The sequence below is a fragment of the Pan paniscus genome, chromosome 1 (assembly GCF_029289425.2).
Source record: "Pan paniscus chromosome 1, NHGRI_mPanPan1-v2.0_pri, whole genome shotgun sequence".
Taxonomy (NCBI): domain Eukaryota; kingdom Metazoa; phylum Chordata; class Mammalia; order Primates; family Hominidae; genus Pan; species Pan paniscus.
In genome coordinates, this window is record NC_073249.2 from 98,253,187 (window position 1) to 98,272,535 (window position 19,349).

General features: G+C 44.8%; 1 protein-coding gene across 3 annotated transcripts in view; it reads right to left on the minus strand.

The window, feature by feature from the left end:
* The window catches only part of TUFT1 (tuftelin 1), a 43,293-nt gene that overhangs the window by 12,321 nt on the left and 11,623 nt on the right, over nt 1–19,349 (minus strand). For 2 of the 3 annotated variants that reach the window (XM_003817245.4, XM_008970388.5), the window contains exons 2-6: nt 8,596–8,697; nt 7,292–7,378; nt 6,668–6,757; nt 5,051–5,116; nt 1,494–1,607 (exon numbers count right to left, since the gene is read on the minus strand). In XM_003817245.4, the coding sequence (XP_003817293.1) occupies nt 1,494–1,607; nt 5,051–5,116; nt 6,668–6,757; nt 7,292–7,378; nt 8,596–8,697 (459 nt within the window). Of the gene's footprint in view, nt 1–1,493; nt 1,608–5,050; nt 5,117–6,667; nt 6,758–7,291; nt 7,379–8,595; nt 8,698–9,112; nt 9,188–19,349 lie in introns of all 3 variants that reach the window. The other variant, XM_063599170.1, reaches the window with a different exon arrangement.

Genomic DNA, 19,349 nt, shown 5'->3' on the forward strand with positions numbered 1-19,349 from the left:
TAACATAGAAGCAGTTTATCATCCTTGGTGCCCTTCCTCCTCACCGCCAAGCCTCTTCTCAAAAATTCTCCTTCTCAGTTCCATGAAAATGAAGAGTTCAAGCTGGCCTTTCTCTTTTTACCAGCTCCCAGCATGCCTAGGCAGGCTATAACCCTATCATAACATATTTATGACACAAAGAATACATTACTTGTGGAAGAACAAAAGCAGGTAACAGATGGTTAACCTCACACAGAGCAGTTGGAAAACTGCCCATGGGCCAGGTGTGGTGGCTCATGCCTGTAATCCCCACATTTTGGGAGGCTAAGGCACGCAGACTGCTTGAGCCTTGGAGTTTGAGACCAGCCTGGGCAACATGGCAAGACCCTGTCTCTACAAAAAACACAAAAATTAGCCAGGCATGGTGGTGTGCACCTGTTGTCCCAGCTACTCAGGAGGCTGAAGTGGGAGATGGCTTGAGTCTGGGAGATGGAGGTTGCACTGAGCCAAGATCATGCCACTGCACTCAAGCCTGGCAACAGAGTGAGACCCTGTCTCCAAAGAAAGAAAGAAAACTGCCCATGTACCTTGTTTTATACTCAAAGAATTTTCTAGAAAATATGGAAGACCTCACATATAGTAGGGGGCTTTTACTCTCCATTTATAGATTTCTGTACTATAACAATAATTAATATACTCATTCCAGGCCAGGCATGGTGGCTCGCGCCTGTAATCCCAGCACTTTGGGAGGCTGAGGCAGGTGGATCACAAGGTCAGGAGATAGAGACCATCCTGGCCAACACGGTGAAACCCCGTCTCTTCTAAAAACACAAAAATTAGTTAGGCATGGTGGCGCGTGCCTGTAGTACCAGCTACTCGGGAGGCTGAGGCAGGAGAATTGCTTGAACCCGGGAGGCAGAAGTTGCAGTGAGCCAAGATTGCGCCACTGCACTCCAGCTTGGCAGCAGAGTGAAAAAAAGATACTCATTCCAGACCACAAAACTCTGCATAGCAAAGCTGAGTTTAGAGCCCAAATCCTCCAACTCGATGGGTGCAGTTCTTTCTACAACAACACAGATTTAGTCACTCATCCAGTCCACGTTTATGAAGCACCTATCTAATACCAGGTATTGCGCCAGACACTGGAGACTCGGGGGTGACATGCCAGCAGCAGTCCTTGCCTGCACGGAGTCTCAAGAGCCCAGGGATTCTTACCACGACACAGACAGAAATGACTTCTGAATCACCGGCTGCCCCAGATGGGCACCACCCTCAAACTCATCAGAGCAGAGAATCCCGAGCTGACCTTTGAACTATGGGCTGGCCTTGGACAGTAAACAGTGTAAACATCCAGGAGAGGGAAAAGCAGACAAGCGTTCCAGGCTTCACAGCCTTGCCTTTCCAGTTTGTGGCACTCAGCCAGAAAGACAGGATGTCCAAGCTGAGACATCACTGGCACCTGTGTTCAGTAGCCCATCCCTTAGGGCACCTTCTCCCCAAATCCCAAATCTCACCTCAAAAGCCACACGGTCTGACTGGTGTTGCCGCTCAGCCTCCTGAAGCCTGGCCAGCAAGTCCTGCACCGTCTTCCTCAAGCTCTCAACATCCTCATTTATACAGGTGTCCACCTACAGCCAGAGCAAGGAAGGGAAGGGGAAGCCATCAAGTTTCTGACTCGGTAAGAAAAGGTCCCCCCTCCCAGGCACACACTGGTTTGGACCATCTCGTCCAGACCACCCTCAAAAAAGAACTGTCATCACACAAGGGGAGAGCTACCTTAGGCAGCCAGGAATTCTGAGTTATTCAATGAAACATTGTCCCTTCATACCCTAAAGAACCCTGCTAGCCTCAAAACACCCTCAAAACACCTCAAAACATTTTAGGACATGCTCAGTAATATTTCATGTATGTATCCACTAATCGATTTCTTGGTGAATATATGGATGCTGTCTGTAGGTGTGTGTCCTGCTTCCCTCTATCTGCCTACAGCTCTCTGAGAGCAGAGACCATGTTCCCCTTTGGACTAGAGTTCCCACAGGACAGGGACTATGTCGTGCCCATCACAAAGGGAGTGGTCCAAAAGCACATCCTTTACCATTCTCAGCTTTTGGCACTGACAGCAGCATATAAAGGGTTACTGATGGATGGACAGGTTTAGGGCAAAAGCATGCAATGAGTCCACGAATCTGATTCGATGTGGAAAAAGGTGTCTCATTGAGGTAACTGCTCAGTCTCTCCGAGACACACCCAACTGTGGGCTGGTGGTTAGAGATGAGCTAACATGTAGGGTCTCACCCCCGTCTCTGCTGCACAGGCACCAGACACTGGAGGAAGACAGAGTCCCAGTCTCTGCATCATCATCCTGTGGGTGATAATGAAGAAGTGAAGTCCTGTGGGCCTTCATTTCTTTATCTGTGAGGCAGTCAGTACACTCCCTACCACACCCTGCCTTACAGGCTGCCTCAAAACTAGGTAAGATAACATCCGGTACAGCTTTGAGCTTGTGAGAAGAAAGAGGCCAAACAGATATTACCTGGTGTTATTATAATTTGTTGCCAACAATGTATTTGCCAAATATGGTGATTCAAAAGAAGGAGAAAGTCCAAGCTGCACATCTAAAGCAAGTGGTTAGAATCACAGCATTCCAAATCTAGATGTCATGAGTTATCCAGTCAATTTCCCTAAATCCTCACCTGAGCCAATGGCCTTTAAAAGGTTCCTGGAACACAGCTATTATGCACTTATTTCAAAGAGTGTTCTCATAAGACTGTTTAATGACATGGAAAACTTTCATGAAAATATTATTTCATCATATGATATAACATGAAGCAAAAAAGTAAGTTATAAAAGTACATGTAGGAGGCAGAAGCAATGAACTAGATTTTAATACAGCAATGTAGATAGATCCTAAAAAACACGGTACCAGGGAAAACAAGAACAAAGAGGGAAGAAGATATAGCACAAGTTCATCATGTATACTGAACATTTTACAGGCATATTTAAAGCCATATATTGAATTCATTAGAGTGAGTGTCTCTTGCAGGAGGTGGAGAGGCAAAAAAAACAAAAAACAAAAAACTGAAACCAGTGAGAGGCCTTGACAGGACCCATGAGGATGATGTGTCATGAACTAATGGGTGGGTCTGATTCAACCTATACTTGAGGGCCAAAAACACCGAATGCAAAAACATACCCAACTAAAGAAACAAAAAAAAAATTATAAAGAAATGCTACATACTGTACAATGTATTCACATGGTAAATATATATTTGCATTCGGGGAAAGATGAAATTTCACTGTGGTTTTTCTCTGAGTAGATTACAAGTGATATTTGTTTCTTCTTTCACTTTCCTGTGTTTCTGAATTTTCCAAATTTTCTACAATATGAATGTTTTGTATTATATAATCACAAAAAAAATAATAACACACTTTTTAAAAATACGGTAATGGTGGCTGGGTGCAGTGGCTCATGCCTGTAATCCTAACACTTTGGGAGGCCGAGGTGGGAGGATCACCTGAGGTCAGGAGTTCGAGACCAGCTTGGCCAACATGGTGAAACCCCATCTCTACTAAAAATACAAAAATTAGCCAGGCGTGGTGGCTCACGCCAGTAGTCCCAGCTACTCAGTACGCTGAGGCACGAGAATTGCTTGAACCCAGGAGGTGGAGGTTGCAGTGAGCCAAGATCATACCACTGCACTGTACCCTGGGTGACAGAGCGAGACTCCATCTCAAAAAATAAAAAATAAAGTACAGTCATGGAGGCCAAGCATAGTAGCTCATGACTATAATCCCAAAACTTTGGGAGGCCGAGGTGGGCAGATCACTTAAGCCCAGGAGTTTGAGATGAGCCTGGGAAACATGATGAGACCCTGTCTTTACAAAAAATACAAAAATTAGCCAGGTGTGGTGGCACGTGTCTATAGTCCCAGCCACTCAGGAGGCTGAGGCAGGAGGACTACCTGAGCCCAAGAGGTTGAGAATATAATGAGCCATGACTGCACCACTGCACTCCAGCTCAGATGACATAGGGAGACCCTGTCCCAAAAAATAATAATTATAAAAATTTAAAAAGTAGGCTAGGCACAGTGGCTCATGCCTATAATCCCAGCACTCTGGGAGGCGAGGCAAGCGGATCACTTGAGCCCAAGAATTCAAGAGCAGCCTGGGCAACCCCATCTCTACAAAAATTAGCCAGGCATAATGGCGCGTGCCCTATAGTCCCAGCTATTGGGTAGGCTGAGGTGGGAGGATTGCTTGAACCCCGGGGGTCGAGGCTGCAGTGAGCCATGATTGCCACTGCACTCCAGCCTGGGTGACAGGGTGAGACTCTGTCAGTCAGTCAATCAATCAATCAATCAGTCAATCAATCAAGTACAGCCATGGAAGGAAATACTATGTAGTTATTCAAAAGAATGAGGTAGATCTATATGTACTGACATGGAAAGAAGGTTATAATATACTCTTTAGTTAAGAAAAAAAAAGCAAGCAAAGAATAATGTATTTACCATGATCTTATAGTTGAGAAAAGCACATGTATATTATATACATATATTTATCATGTATATATGGTGTGTATATAACATATACATGATATTTAAATATGGTTGTCTATGTATATAAAAATATTCTAGAATACTGGCACTCAACTTCAGCTAAACATTAGTATCACCTGAAGAGCTCTTAAAAGTCCTGATGCCCAGGCCACCTATTGGAATAATGAAATGACAAGCTCTAGGGATGGGACCCAGGCATCATATCCTTTAACGCTTGCAAGGCCATTCCAATGAACAGCTGAGGCTGAGAAGCACTGCCCTAGAAAGATCCACCCACTTCAATCTGTTAACAGTGGATACTCGCAAGGAGAGAGATTGGGGAAGGAGAATTTCTACTCCTTATATTTCTCTGTTGTTTGAATTTTTATGTCAACTACTACTCTTGTATTTAATGAGAGAGAGAGAGAGAGATAGAGAGAGAGAGAGAGAGAGAGAAAGCAATAAACAAAAGGATGGGGAGGAGGCAATCCTGCCCCTGGCTAAGGGGAGCCACCATGGTGTCCTCTGTTACCTACCTCAGGTGGGCTGCTGTACAGGGCTGTGGGACTCTGACTAAAGCCATTTGGCTTTTCTAGCACCACCTGTTCAAAGAAAAATAAAATTGGTAGTTAAAACAGATGAAAGCAACCAACTTTGAAACATTATTCTCCTAACACTCAAATCTTAGAAAGAGAAGGACAGGGAGACGGAGAGGAAGGTGAAAGGGAGGGGGGAGGGAGAGAGAAAAAGAAAGGGAGGGAGAAAAAGGAAGGAATGAAGAAAGGAGAAGAGGAAGAGGGAACGAAGCGAAAGAAAAAAAGGTTTCTAGTGTTCCATGAGAAAACAGAAACAAGAGGGGGTGGAGAGATGTTATGTGGCCTTGAAAGGGCCTTGAAAGTCTTGTAGGGAGGATGAAAAAAACCTCAGGCTAAAACCTTTCAGCAGATGGAAAAGTATGTGTAGCCCATTCTTCTTAGCCAGGGAATACATGCAGCTGCCTGCCACAAACAAAGAGCTTCCCTTGCCCCCAGGGATCCTGATAAAGTTTGACAAAGCAAAAATTACAAAGGGAAGACCTTTTTCAATTATTTCTGACCCAAAGCCTGATTATTCATCATATGACAGCTGGTTTGTGCAAACAAGGGGGCTGGACTTTGGGCCAGTCTCTGCACACATTAGGTTCTTCTGACACCTGACAAAGTAGCTCCCACCAGCCAGATGTGAGCTCAAGCACTGAAAGACCTACCTTCAGCCAAAGCAAAAATTAGGTAATTTCCACCACACAAGTGCATGCCCAAGACAAAGAACTTTCCTTGCACCAGCTGCTGGGCCACTGTTCCCCTCAAGGGAATGAAGGCAGGGGCTGCTGCTGGAGCAAGACACTCTGCCTGAACCAAAATGCAAATCAAGGATACAACTCAGAATCTAAAGGATGAGGGCGAAGTCACAAAGAGACAGCTCTGCTCTCCTGAGGACATTTCTGTCCTCGAGTTTTGGAAAAACTGAAAAGCAGGATCCCAGGATTATCCCTCCCAGGAAAAACTTACCCAATCTGTTCAGTCTAACAAACATTTACTGATGCCTTCTACATCCCAGACCTGGGGGGAATGGGAGGGTGAGGATACAGACACGGGGTGGGGTGGGGTGGGGTGAACTCCTAACCTTGAGGAGCTTCCCATCCCAGGTTAGACATAACTATATACAAGATTAATAACAGGCTAGGGCACGGACTTCAATTTACGCTACAGGTATCACCCAAACTAAGCAAGATCAGCTTATGAGAAGTGTGGATTTACAGGTGATTGTCTGCTTTACAAAATTCTATTATTATAAGAAGCTTGATCACAGAATCCTTATAGATAAGAGGTTTGCTAACAACCGATGATATTTAATTTATATAAGTTCAATTTCTGTACAGTGTTTCAGGAGCAGGTGTACTTATGTTTAAGCTGACATGTGTAAATGTAAGTGCTCATCGGCTGGAGAGTCCTAACCAGATTGTGAGTGCTCCAGAGAAGCCAGCATCACCTCTATTTTCTCCATTCCTGGCAGGGATGCTAGATTTAGCACACACTGGGTAATTGGTAAATGAGACTGCCTGGCACAACCCCACCTCCTCGGTGGGGACCCAACCATGGACCATTTCCTATTACCTGTATCTCCTGTCGATGGAGAGAATCTCCTAGGTTCCTGTCAAGCTTGCTACTTATATCCTCCCGGAGCTTCTGTAGGCAGTTCCTGGCCTGGGAGGGGAGGGGAAGAAACTTGAGCTTTAGGGTAGAGGAAGACAGCATGCCAACTCACCCAACTCTGTGCCCCATCCCTGGCCTGTACTGCAAGTCAGGCACTGTCCTAACGACTGGCTGCAGGATGGAGGGAGGGACCTTGGTCAAGTGGAGCTACAGCTGACATTCTTGTTGGGGAGACACACGACACAAAAGACAAATAAGTAAAATGTGTAATATGTTATATGGGCATAAGTGCCAACGAGAAACACGAGCCAGGAAGGGAGTTAAGAAATGCTGTGAAAAGTGGCTGGTAATTTTCGATAGGTGGCTGGGACAGTGCTGGGCCCATAGTACTTAAGTATTTGTGGATTAATGGATCAGGTATGGTCAAAAGTTATATATTTGACACACGGGAGGGCATGGTGGCATTTCAGAGACATAAAGGAAAAAGAAGGGGAAAAACCAGAATCCACAAAAGAAGACAGTCACAAAAAATGTGAGATTTAGAGAAATGACCTAGGCACTGCGTGAGAGGTAAGGGGTGCCCACCTCCTGGATGTACTGGACCTCACTCTTCAGCTGGTTAATATTCTTCTCGTGAATCATCTTGTCTCCAGACCTCCCCTTCAAGTACACCTGAAATAAGAACACCATTTAGTTAAGAAACCTCAAATTAAATTAACTATACAAAAATAGGCAGCTTCATATAGTGCTGGTGGGAGGGTAAATTGTTACCACCAATTTACTGGGTGGAATTTGGTGATTCGGATCAGAAGACCTAAAAATATATTTACTTTTTGGTCTATCAATTCTACTTCTGGAAATTTACCCTAATGCAATAAATTTAGCTCAATGCTATATAGCTGTATTGGCATAAACACTCACATATATACAGTCATGCATCACTTAATCATAGGAATACATTCTGAGGGATGCATCATTAGGCAATTTCATCCTTGTACAAACATCACAGAGTGTACACACACAAACCTAGATGGCATGGCCTCCTACACCCCTAGGCTGTATGGTGTACCCTATTGCTCCTAGGCTACAAACAAACCTGCACAGCATGTTACTGTACTGAATACTGTAGGTGATCATCACACAATGGTAATGTATCTAAACCCAGAAAAAATACAGTAAAAATGGAGTATAATAATCTTATGGGACCACTGTTGTCTACGCAGTCCATCACTGACCAAAACGTTGTTATGCAGTTTTGTTATACACTGACCAAAACTGTAACTGAGTCAATCATGTGGTATGGGATTTATATCTAAAAAAGCTGTTTTATAAAAAAAAAGAGAGAGAGAAATAACGAAAATCATTTTATTTTTTAAAAAATAAGTTCCATCAGCCAGGTGGGCTGGTGCACGCCTATAATACCAGCATTTTGGGAGGCTGAGACAGGACGATTGCTCGAGCCCAGGATTTGGAGACCAGCCCAGGGAACAAGGCGAGACTGTCTCTACAAAACTAAAAATATATAAATAAATAAATAAGTTCCATCAGGATGAACCCATTATAGGAAAACATAAGTTCCATAAACACACCTCCTACCTGTCTCCACAACCTCTAGCAGCAAAATATGGTCAGTGGATAGGCCCCTAGTAAGGTCATCCAGTCCATCCCCTTGCCTGGGGCCAGGCTGCACCAAAGTTGCTAACAGGCAGACTGTAGTCTCCTGGTATTAATTAAGATATTTCTAGGAGATTGCCAGGAACTAGCAGCTCAGGTCTGGTTCCTTCCATCCAACCACAAGCTCCCTTTGGCAACAACGTCAACTGCTCCCTCTCATATACGTGCAGGGAGGAAGAGGACAGGGAGAAAAGTTGGAGGTGAACTAAGCTTACCTTAATGATCTCCTCATGTCCATCATGGGACTCCACCAGTTCTGAAGCCAGAGAATGACCAGCTGAGTGGCTGGACACCATGGCATAGGTCTTCCTGCCCGCCTGGCCAAAGAGAGATGAGAGAGAGAGAGAGAGAGATGGCTCAGACACCACATGGCAAGCCCAGAACTCCTGCCCCTCAGCTAATGCAGAAGACCTGTTTCTCAAAAGACTTGAAGGATTAGTCTGACTTTCCTCTCCAAAAATTCGTTTCCGAACTTCTAACAGAAGCCACACAGCAGCAAGAACACCGGCCAGGGAGAATGGACAGAAGTAGCAGTTTAGTTTTAATTTTAGTGGGGGACTCCTCCTGCCCCAAAGCAGTGCAGAAGGCTGAGGCAAGCTGGATGTTGCTGAAAGGAGGGGCTCCCACGCTCGCATCACCAGAGTCGGCTCCAGGCAGTACTTGGGTAAAAGGCCAGCAGCAAGGAAGCACTGGTGTGGGGAGGGGGCCTTGCCCACCAGAATTCTGCAGTACCTTCTGGGCTATGTGTTCAAGTTCATCTCCTGTCAGTTCACCCTGGAGAGTCAGCCTGAGAATGTCCACGCTGCCCTAATAATGACAATGACAGCAACAATAACCCCTCACCTTTACAGTCTACAGGTACAAACTGCTACCAGTACAGGGGTGCTTCCGCCAGCTCTGTGGAGCGGGCCTTATCATCACCACTTCACAGACTAGGAAAACTGAAGTCCAGGGAGGCAGCATTACCTTGCCCAAGATCAGGTGTTTGGGGTGGTGACTCTGGGACCACCCAACAGTTTTTTCTTTCACAACAAAGATTACCTGGCACATGGCTCTGTAGAGCTCCAGCAGGGCTACCCTGGTTCTTGGACTACAGGGAACACATTGCATGCATTCTTCTTTCTCTAGTTGTAGAGAGGTCATTCCTGGACTGCTCATCCTCAATCCAGAATTTCTGCTCCTGACAACCAGCCAGCAAGTTATTGATGCACTTTACAAGACTAGCATATTCTTCCTGAACTAAACTATAGGAAAGTACCTGAATTCAAACTCCCATTTCTATGAGCCACATGGAAATTATCCAAGTGAAAACAGGCAAGATAATAGGTATTCATCTAGAGATCAACCTAATTTCAAAGAATGAAGCAGGTTTTCTTTCATAAGTCAAAGAAGTGTGTGTGTGTGTGTGTGTGTGTGCGCGCGCGTGTGACTGCAGCCTCAACCTCCCAGGCTTAAGTGATCCACCCACCTCAGCCTCCCAAGTAGCTGGGACTACAGGCGCACCAATATGCCCATCTAATTTTTGTATTTTTTGTAGAGATGAGGTTGTGCCATGTTGCCCAGGCTTCAAAGATTTTTTTAAAAAGACCGGGCACGGTGGCTCACGCCTGTAATCCCAGCACTTTGGGAGGCCAAGGCAGGTGGATCACAAGGTCAGGAGATCGAGACCATCCTGGCTAACACAGTGAAACCCCGTCTCTACTAAAAAATACAAAAACAAAATCAGCCTGGCGTGGTGGCAGGCGCCTGTAGTCCCAGCTACTCGGGAGGCTGAGGCAGCAGAATGGCGTGAACCCGGGAGGCGGAGCTTGTAGTGAGCCAAGATTGTGCCACTGCACTCCAGCCTGGGTGACAGAGCAAGACTCCGTCTCAAACACACACACACACACACACACACACACACACACACACACACAAAATACTGTGCAGGGAAAATTAAAAACCTGAAAGGAAAAACGTGGTAGGAGGGAAAAGTAAGGGCCTGTAGATTGGGAAGATGATAACGTTGAGAGAAGACTAACAAGGCAGAGTAGATCACCTGTACTATGCATGGAGGTGAATGAGGGGCTTAGCCACTATGGATCTCTGGTTCCCACTGGAAAAATAAGGAGTTGGACCAAGTATATCTCAGGCTCCTTCTGGATTCCATTCTGTGACAGCGTGAGGATGGAGTATATGCCTCTCCCAGACAATGAAGAGAAATAGGTGCTGGGCTATCCAAGAATGAAAGTGATCTTGAGGTCATCTGGTCATCCCCTGCCTTGAGGCCCAGCTGCATAAATGACATCTTACTGGTAACAGGTTTTAAGGAACCCTCTTAACCTTCCAAATGTCTAGAGAAGATAACGTTCCAACTTGGTGGAGAAGAAATCAGTCTTTGGTGAGATACTTAACTCTTGATGTTTTTATCTGTAAAAGAGGTATATTACCATCCAACTGAGGGTTTTTTGTTTGTTTGAGATGGAGTCTTGCTCTTGTCTCCCAGGCTGGAGTGCAGTGACACGATCTTGGCTCACTGCAGCCTCCGTCTCCTGGGCTCAAGCAATTCTCCTGCCTCAGCCTCCCAAGTAGCTGGGATTACAGGCATCTGCCACCACACCTGGCTAATTTTTGTATTTTTAATAGAGACGGGGTTTCGCCACATTGGCCAGGCTGGTCTCGAACTCCTGACTTTGTGATCCTCCCACCCCAGCCTCCCAAAGTGCTGGGATTACAGGCGTTGAGCCACCGCACCTGGCCCCCAACTGAGGGTTTTTTTGTTGAGTATTACTTAAAAATATTGCCGGTGTGCTGGCTCATGCCTGTAATCCCAGCACTTTGGGAGGCCGAGGTGGGAGGATCACCTGAGGTCAGGAGTTCGAGACCAGCCTGGCCAACATGGTGAAACCCCATCTCTACTAAAAATACAAAAAAATTAGCCAGGCGTGGTGGTGGGCACCTGTAATCCCAGCTGCTCAGGAGACTGAGGCAGGAGAATCGCTTGAACCAGGGAGGCGGAGGTTAAAGTGAGCTGAGATCGCGCCACTGCACTCCAGCCTGGACGACAGAGTGAGATGCTGTCTCAAAAAGAAAAAGAAAATGAGAAAATGTATGGAGGTTACTCTCTGCCACACAGGAGGGTGGCACTGAAACATCAGCATCCTCCCACTTTTTGGATTGGGAAGACAGAAGACACTGTCACAATGGCCCTTAAACCTTCCCAACCCTAGCAAAGTAGCTGGTTTTATGAAAACACTTAATTCCTATGAAATAAAAGCCACATCCTTAGAGTGGCATGCAAGGCTTTCCACAGTCTGGGTAAACTCACACCTCTTGCTACCATCTCTCAGTGCCCTATCCAATACATTCCATGGTTTCCAACTTCAGTGCCTTTGCTCCCATCATTTCCTGTGCCTTAAATATCTATTCTTCCCATTTTCACCTAAGGCGTCTCCAAGTTCCTCAAGTTCATGTTCAAATGCCTCATCTTCCAAGATGCTACCCCGCATCCTGTGGGAAACACATCTTCCCCTCCTTGAGCTCCCACAGCGTCACAAGGCCTCCCATGGCATCTGCCTCTCAGTTATTTGTGTTTTGTGAAGAATTACCCCTTCTGTTAACTCCTCAAGAGCTGTTGTATGCCACAGCCCTTAGCAAACGTATTTTCTGAATGCACAGAGAATGCTCCATGACATCTAGGTCAAGAAAATATTACAAAAGAAAAAAGAGGAAATGATTTCAAAATAGCCAGAATGGCTGCCAATTCTTCCTTCCCAGGACATACCTGCACTTTTATTAAAACAGTATCTCGACCAGGGGCAGTGGCTCATGCCTGTAAACCCAGCACTTTAGGAGGCCAAGGTGGGTGGATCACCTGAGGTCAGGAGTTTGAGACCAGCCTGGCCAACATGGTGAAACCCCGTCTCTACTAAAAATATAAAACTCAGCTGGCTGTGGTGGCAGGCACCTGTAATCCCAGCTACTAGGGAGACTGAGGCAGGAGAATCGCTTGAACCTAGGAGGTGGAGGTTCCAGGGAGCCAAGATCATACCACTGCACTCCCGCCTGGGCAACAGAGCAAGACTCCGTCTCAAAAAGGAAAAAAAAAAAAAAAAAGAACACTATCTCCCCATAGTGTTCTATGGAGGCAGGCTGGGAAAAGGCAGGGCATCCTTCAGTCAGAACAAAGGGGTTATTAGCTAATGAAGGTCAAGTCTGGTCTGTTTCATAAACCTAGGCATTCCAATTGGAAGAGCATAGACAACTAGGCTGGGTTGGGGCACTGAGAGATGATTCCATCCAGCCATCAGAATTCCAGGTAGAGAGGAGAAAGAGGGTCAGTTGAAAATGTTCTCAAAGAAATAATGACCAAAAATTTTCAAAATTTGGCAAAAGACACAAATCTATAGATTCAAGAAGCCAAGCAAACTTCAAACAGAATAAACATGAAATTCATGCCATGATAGATCATAATTAAATTTCTGATAACTAAAGACAAAGAAAAAATCTTGAAAGCAGAGAAAATAACCTTTGAGGGGATCCCTCAAAGGTTATTTTCTCTTCAGAAATGACAGAGAGTAGAAGGAAGTGGCATACTATTTTTCAAATGCTGAAAGAAAAGAACGGTCAATTCAGAATTGACAAAGGAAAATATCCTGTAACAAAGGAAAATATCCTTCAGAAATGAGGGGGAAATCAAGACATTCTCAGATGAAGGAAAACTAAGAGAATTTCTCACCAGCAGACCTACACTAAAAGAATGGCTTAAAAAGTTCTCTAAACAGAAAGGAAATTATTTTTTAAAAAAAGGAAACTTGAAATAATGGGAAGAAAGAAACATGCGTTGAAAAAAGATGGGTAAATACAACAAGATTTCCTTCCCCTCTTAGGTTTTCTTTTTTTTTTTTAAGTTTTTTTGCTGTAAGTTTATTCAATGCAAAATAATCCTCTCCAATTTTACTGAGGTGGCTGACCACATCCACAACCAAATCCACCTCTAAACTGGAATTCGGTTGCTGATCCAGCCCCAGCCTCGGCTTTGCTGTAGGCACCAGGCGGCACAGCACTCCGTCTGTAGGTTATCTCTGTCCGCTTTCCCTCTTGTGAGTCTTGCAGGTCGCTCACCCTTCAGACCTTTAGGCTGAGGACTTCCAGTCTCTGGACGGCTGCAGCATAGAGTGGCAGGCACAATCTCTGGGGCAGATGAAGGTAATCACGGAGATACTGGATGCCCTCATTGGTAACGTACCAGTGGAAATGTCTCCAGGCAAACTGTTCCTTCACATAGCCTCGGGACTTGAGAGGCTGCATGGCCTTCATGACATGAAGATTGGGCACATCCTTGTCTGCCAGCTCCCGGTGCTTAGGCATGTGGACATCCTTCTTGGCCACCATGACTCCCTCCTTAAAAAGGAGTTCATAAATGGCAATCCGGTTCTTAGGCATCAACATCTCGGTGGCTGTAGGGGCCGGGGCTGGGGCTGGAAAGCCCCTCTTAGGTTTTCTAAGTTACATTTGACGATTAAAGCAAAAAGTATAACAATGTCTGATGTGGTTCTAAATGTATGCAGAGAAAATATTTAAATATGATAATATTATACTATTAAATATTTAGTATCATAAATGGGAGAAGGTAAAGGGATGTAAAGGAAGGAAAGGTTTCTCTTCTTCACTCAAACTAGTAAAATGCCAACACCAGGAGACTGTGATAACCTATGTATACATAATGTATAATACCTAGAGCAACCACTAAAAAGTCTATACAAAGAGATAACACTCAAAAACATTATAAATGAATAAAAATGGAATCCTAAAAAGTGTTCAGTTAATCCACAGGAAGGCAGGAAAAAGAAAACAGATAAATGAAAAACAGAACCGGGCATCATAGCTCACATCTGTAATCTCAGCATTTTGTTTTGTTTTTGAGACGAATTCTGTTTCTGTCACCCAGGCTGGAGTGCAGTGACGCAATCTCGGCTCACTGCAACCTCTGCCTCCCAGGTTCAAGCAATTCTCCTACCTCAGCCTCCCATATAACTGGGATTACAAGCTCCCGTGACAATGCCTGGCTAATTTTTATATGTTAATATAGAGGGGGTTTCACCATGTTGGCCAGGCTGGTCTCAAACTCCTGACCTCAAGTGATCCATCTGCCTTGGTCTCCCAAAGTGCTGGGATTACAGGCATGAGTCACTGTGTCCGGCCTGTAATCTCAGCATTTTGGGAGGCCAAGGTGGGAGGATTGCTTGAGGCCAGGAGCTTGAGACCAGACTGGGCAACAAAGTTGCCCCTCTCTTCAAAAAAACATGTTTTTTTCTTATCCAGGCATGGTGTTGTGTGCCTGTTGTCCCAGAAACTCAGGAGGTTGAGGTGGGAGGATTACTTGAGCTGGGGAGGTTGAGGCTGTAGCTAGCTGCTATCATACCACAGCACTCCAGCCTGGGCTACAGAGTAGGACCCTGAGGAGAGGAGCTGGGGGGTGGGAAGGGAGGAGACGGGGAGGGGGAGGAGAAAGGAAGGGAAGGGAAGGCAGGGAGGGAAAGGGAAAAGGAAGGAAAGGGAAGGGAAGGGGAAAGGGGAAAGGAAAGGGAAAAAGCAGCTTTATTTGTAACAGCCAAAAACTAGAAACAACCCAGATGCCTTCAGTAGAGAAATGGTTAAACAAACTGTGGCACATCTGTTATTGTGGAATACTACTCAGCAATAAAAAGGATCAAACTATTGATACATGCAACAACACTCTCCAGAGAATTTGCTGAGTGAAAAAAGCCAATCACAAAAGTTTACATGCTGTATAATTTCACTTGTGTAACATTTTTTAAATAACAAAGTTATAGAAATGGGAAAAGGACTGGTGGTTACTAGGAGTTAGGAAGAAAGTGGGGGGGAGGAGGGAAGTGAGTGTGGCTCTCAAAGGGCAACATGAGGGGTGCTTTTGGTGATGGAAATGTTCCATAGCTTGACTGTATCAATGCCAATATCCTGGTTGTGATAGAGTACCACAGTTTTGCAAGATGTTACCACTGGAAAAAATGGAATAAAGGATATGGGGGAATTCTATTATTTCTTATAACTGCATGTGAATCTATAATTATCTTTTTTTTTTTTTTTGAGACGGAGTCTCACCTTGTCACCCAGGCTGGAGTGCAATGGCACCATCTCAGCTCACTGCAACCTCTGCCTCCTGGGTTCAAACGATTCTCCTGCCTCAGCTTCCCAAGTAGCTGGGACTATAGGCGCCCACCACAACGTCCGGCTAATTTTTGTATTTTTAGTAGAGAAGGGGTTTCACCATGTTGGCCAGGTTGGTCTCAAACTCCTGACCTCGTGATCTGCCTGCCTCGGCCTCCCAAAGTGCTTGGATTACAGGTGTGAGCCACCATGCCCGACCTATAATTATCTTTTTTGTTAAAAAAAAAAAAAAAAGGAATTAATATTCCTTCAAGTACTTGCAGGGACAAAAAGAATATACTGAAGAAAATAAGCATTTATAATCCTGCCACCCAGAAACAGCCACTATTAAAATGTTAGTGTATGCCTTATAATTTTTTTTTTTTTTTTTTTTTGAGAGGGAGTCTCATTCTGTTACCCAGGCTGGAATGCAATGGCACAATCTTGGCTCACCACACCCTCTGACTCCCCAGTTCAAGCAATCCTCCTACCTCAGCCTCCTGAGTAGCTGGGATTACAGGTGTGCACCACCATAGCTGCCTAAGTTTTTGTATTTTTGATAGAGACATGGTTTCACCATGTTGCCCAGGCTGGTCTTGAACTCCTGACCTCATGTGATCCACCCGCCTCAGCCTCCAAAAGTGCTGGGATTACAGGAGTGAGCCACCATGCCCGGCCTTAAATTTTAGAACTTTTATTCATCAAAAGACACTGCTAAGAGGGCTGGTGTGGTGGCTCACACCTGTAACCCCAGCACTTTGGGAGGCCGAGGCGGGTGGATCACCTGAGGTCAGGAGTTCAAGACCAGCCTGGCCAACATGCTGAAACCCTGTCTCTACTAAAAATACAAAAATTACCCGGGAGTGGTGGCACATGCCTGTAGTCCCAGCTACTCAGGAGGCTGAGGCAGGAGGATCACTTGAACTCTGGAGGCAGAGGTTGCAGTGAGCCAAGACTGTGCTATTGCACTCCAGTCTGGGCAACGGAGTGAGACTCTGTCTCAAAAAAAAAAAAAAAAAAAAAAAAAAAAAGGGGGCCGGGCACAGTGGTTCACAGTCCCAGCACTTTGGGGAGGCCAAGGTGGGTAGATCACGAGGTCAGGAGTTCGAGACCAGCCTGGCCAACATGTTGAAACCCCATCTCTACTAAAAATACAAAAATTAGCCGGGTGTGGTAGCACGTGCCTGTAGTCCCAGCTACTCAGGAGGCTGAGACGGGAGAATTGCCTGAACCCGGGAGGCAGAGGTTGCAGTGAGCCAAGATCGTGCCACTGCACTCCAACCTGGGCAACAGAGCAAGACTCTGTCTCAATAACAATAAAATAAAATTTAAAAAAACAGTGCATGGCAACCCACAGAGCAGAAGAAATTCACTATATGTATATCTGACAAAAAATGTCCAGAATATATAAAGAATTCCTACTAAACAAAATGATTAACATGGGATCCTGGACTGAATCCTGGATCAGAAAAAAGATATTAGTGGAAAAAATGGTGAAACCCAGATAGTCTACAACTTTGTTAATAGCATTGTACCAACATTAATTTCTTTATATGACAAACGTGCCATGGTGACATAAGATGTTAACATTTTGGGAAAACTGGATGAAGGGTATATAAGAGTTCTCTGTACTACTTTGCAACTTTTCTGTAACTTTAAAATTATTTCAAAATAAAATGTTTACTTAAAGAAAGAAAGGGAGACAGCCAGCCAGACATGCAGCCCAATAGAAAAACAGGCAGAAGACGCCAACAGACACATCATTGTGAGGATACCCAAACAGTCATTAAACATATGACAAGGGGTTCAACTTCATTAGGCATTATCAAAGAGCTGGAAAGTAAAACCACAAAACAATGCCACAAAATACCTATCAGAATGACTAACATGAAATGGATAAAAAAAAAATACGAAGTGTTCAGCAGATGTGGAACAACTGACACTCTGAGACACTGATGCTGGGATTGCGCAGCAACACAATCGCTGGAAAATTCAGAAGCATCGACCAAAGATAAACACAAAAGTACTCTAAGGCACAGCAATTCCACCACTAGTTACTCTACCCAACAGAAATGCAAATGTAGGATCTCAGAATATGATACCCCAAAATGAAGGCCTCGGAAGAAAAAAGTTTTCTCTGACTTTCTCCTGACCTCTTTTCTGGCCTTTCATTCCTCCCCTCCCCATCCCAGGGCTAGCCATAGAAACTAGAATCCCTCTTCTCAAGGTGGGTCATAGAAACCAGAACCCCTTTTCCCCAAAGCCAGCCATAAAACCTAAAAATATTACTCTGACTTTCCACCTCTCTTTCTATTAAAAGCTAGCTATAAAGAAATTATCTGGCCGGGTGCAGTGGCTCATGCCTGTAATCTCAGCACTTTGGGAGGCGTGGGCAGATCATGAGGTCAGGAGTTCGAGACCAGCCTGGCCAACATGGCGAAACCCCATCTCTACTACAAATAGAAAAATTACCCAGGCGTGGTGGCAGGTGCCTGTAGTCCCAGCTACTCAGGAGGCTGAGGCAGGAGAATTGCCTGAACCTGGGAGGTGGAGGTTGCTGTGAGCCAAGATCGTGCCACTGCACTCCAGCCTGGGGACAAGAGCAAGACTCCATCTAAAAAAAAAAAAAAATTATCTGTCCCACCTTGCTTGATTTGAAGTCATAAGACCCCCATTCCAGAGAGGGCCCTGTCTCATACCTGGAAGGAATGCTTAGAGAGGTCAAGAAGAATCTAGACAGACAGGCCTTGCTGGGTTTCCCCATTTAGTCTCTCAGCATTAGATCATACCCTTTTTGTCCAATCATATTCCTACACAGCTGCCTATACTTTTTCAAATCTAAGAATGGACTGCTTCTGATTCAGTAAGGCTAGCTTTTAAAAAATAATAAAAATTGAAAATTAAAAAAGAATGGACGTTTTCCTCTGTATATTTGGGTCTTCATTCAGAAGGTTCCTATGTCACCTAAAACTATGATCAAATAAATCTGTATGCCTTTTTTTTTTTTTTTTTTTTTGAGACAGAGTCTCTCTCGCTCTGTCGGCCAGGCTGGAGTGCAGTGGCACGATCTCGGCTCACTGCAACCTCCGCCTCCCGGGCTCAAGCAATTCTCCTGCCTCAGCCTCCCGGGTAGCTGGGATTACTGGCGTGTCCCACCACACCCAGCTAATTTTTGTATTTTTAGTAGAGATGGGGTTTCACCATGTTGGGCAGGCTGCTCTCGAACTCCTGACCTCAGGTAATCCACCCGCCTGGGCTTCCCAAAGTGCTGGGATTAAAGGCGTGAGCCACCACGCCCGGGCCTTTTTCCCTATTTTCTTTTGTCAGTGATTTTCAGCAAAAATTCCGAGGGTGAAGGAGAGGCTTTCCCTTTGCCCTGGCACATACATATGTTTCCCATAAAAGCATGTATACTAGAAAGTTCACAGTAGCATTTTTCAAAATAGCCTCAAACCAGAAATTACCCACATGTTCAGCAAGAGTAGAATAAATTGTAATATATTCATACAATGGAACTTTGTACAACAATGAAAAAGAATGAAGCACTGTACATGCAACATCAGTAAATCTCACAAAGATGTTAAGCAAAAGAATCCAGACACAAAAGTATACTATATGATTCCACTTATATAAAAAGCACAAAAATAAGCAAAACTAATATAATTTGCACTTTAGAAGTCAGGATAGTGGTTACCCTTGAGGTGGAGGTAGGTGGTAATTAGAAGGGGACATGAGGGGGCTTCTGCAGTGCCCGTAATGATTTGTTTCCTGATCTGGGTGCTGCTTACAGGAATGTGTCTAGTTTGTGAAAATTACTTGA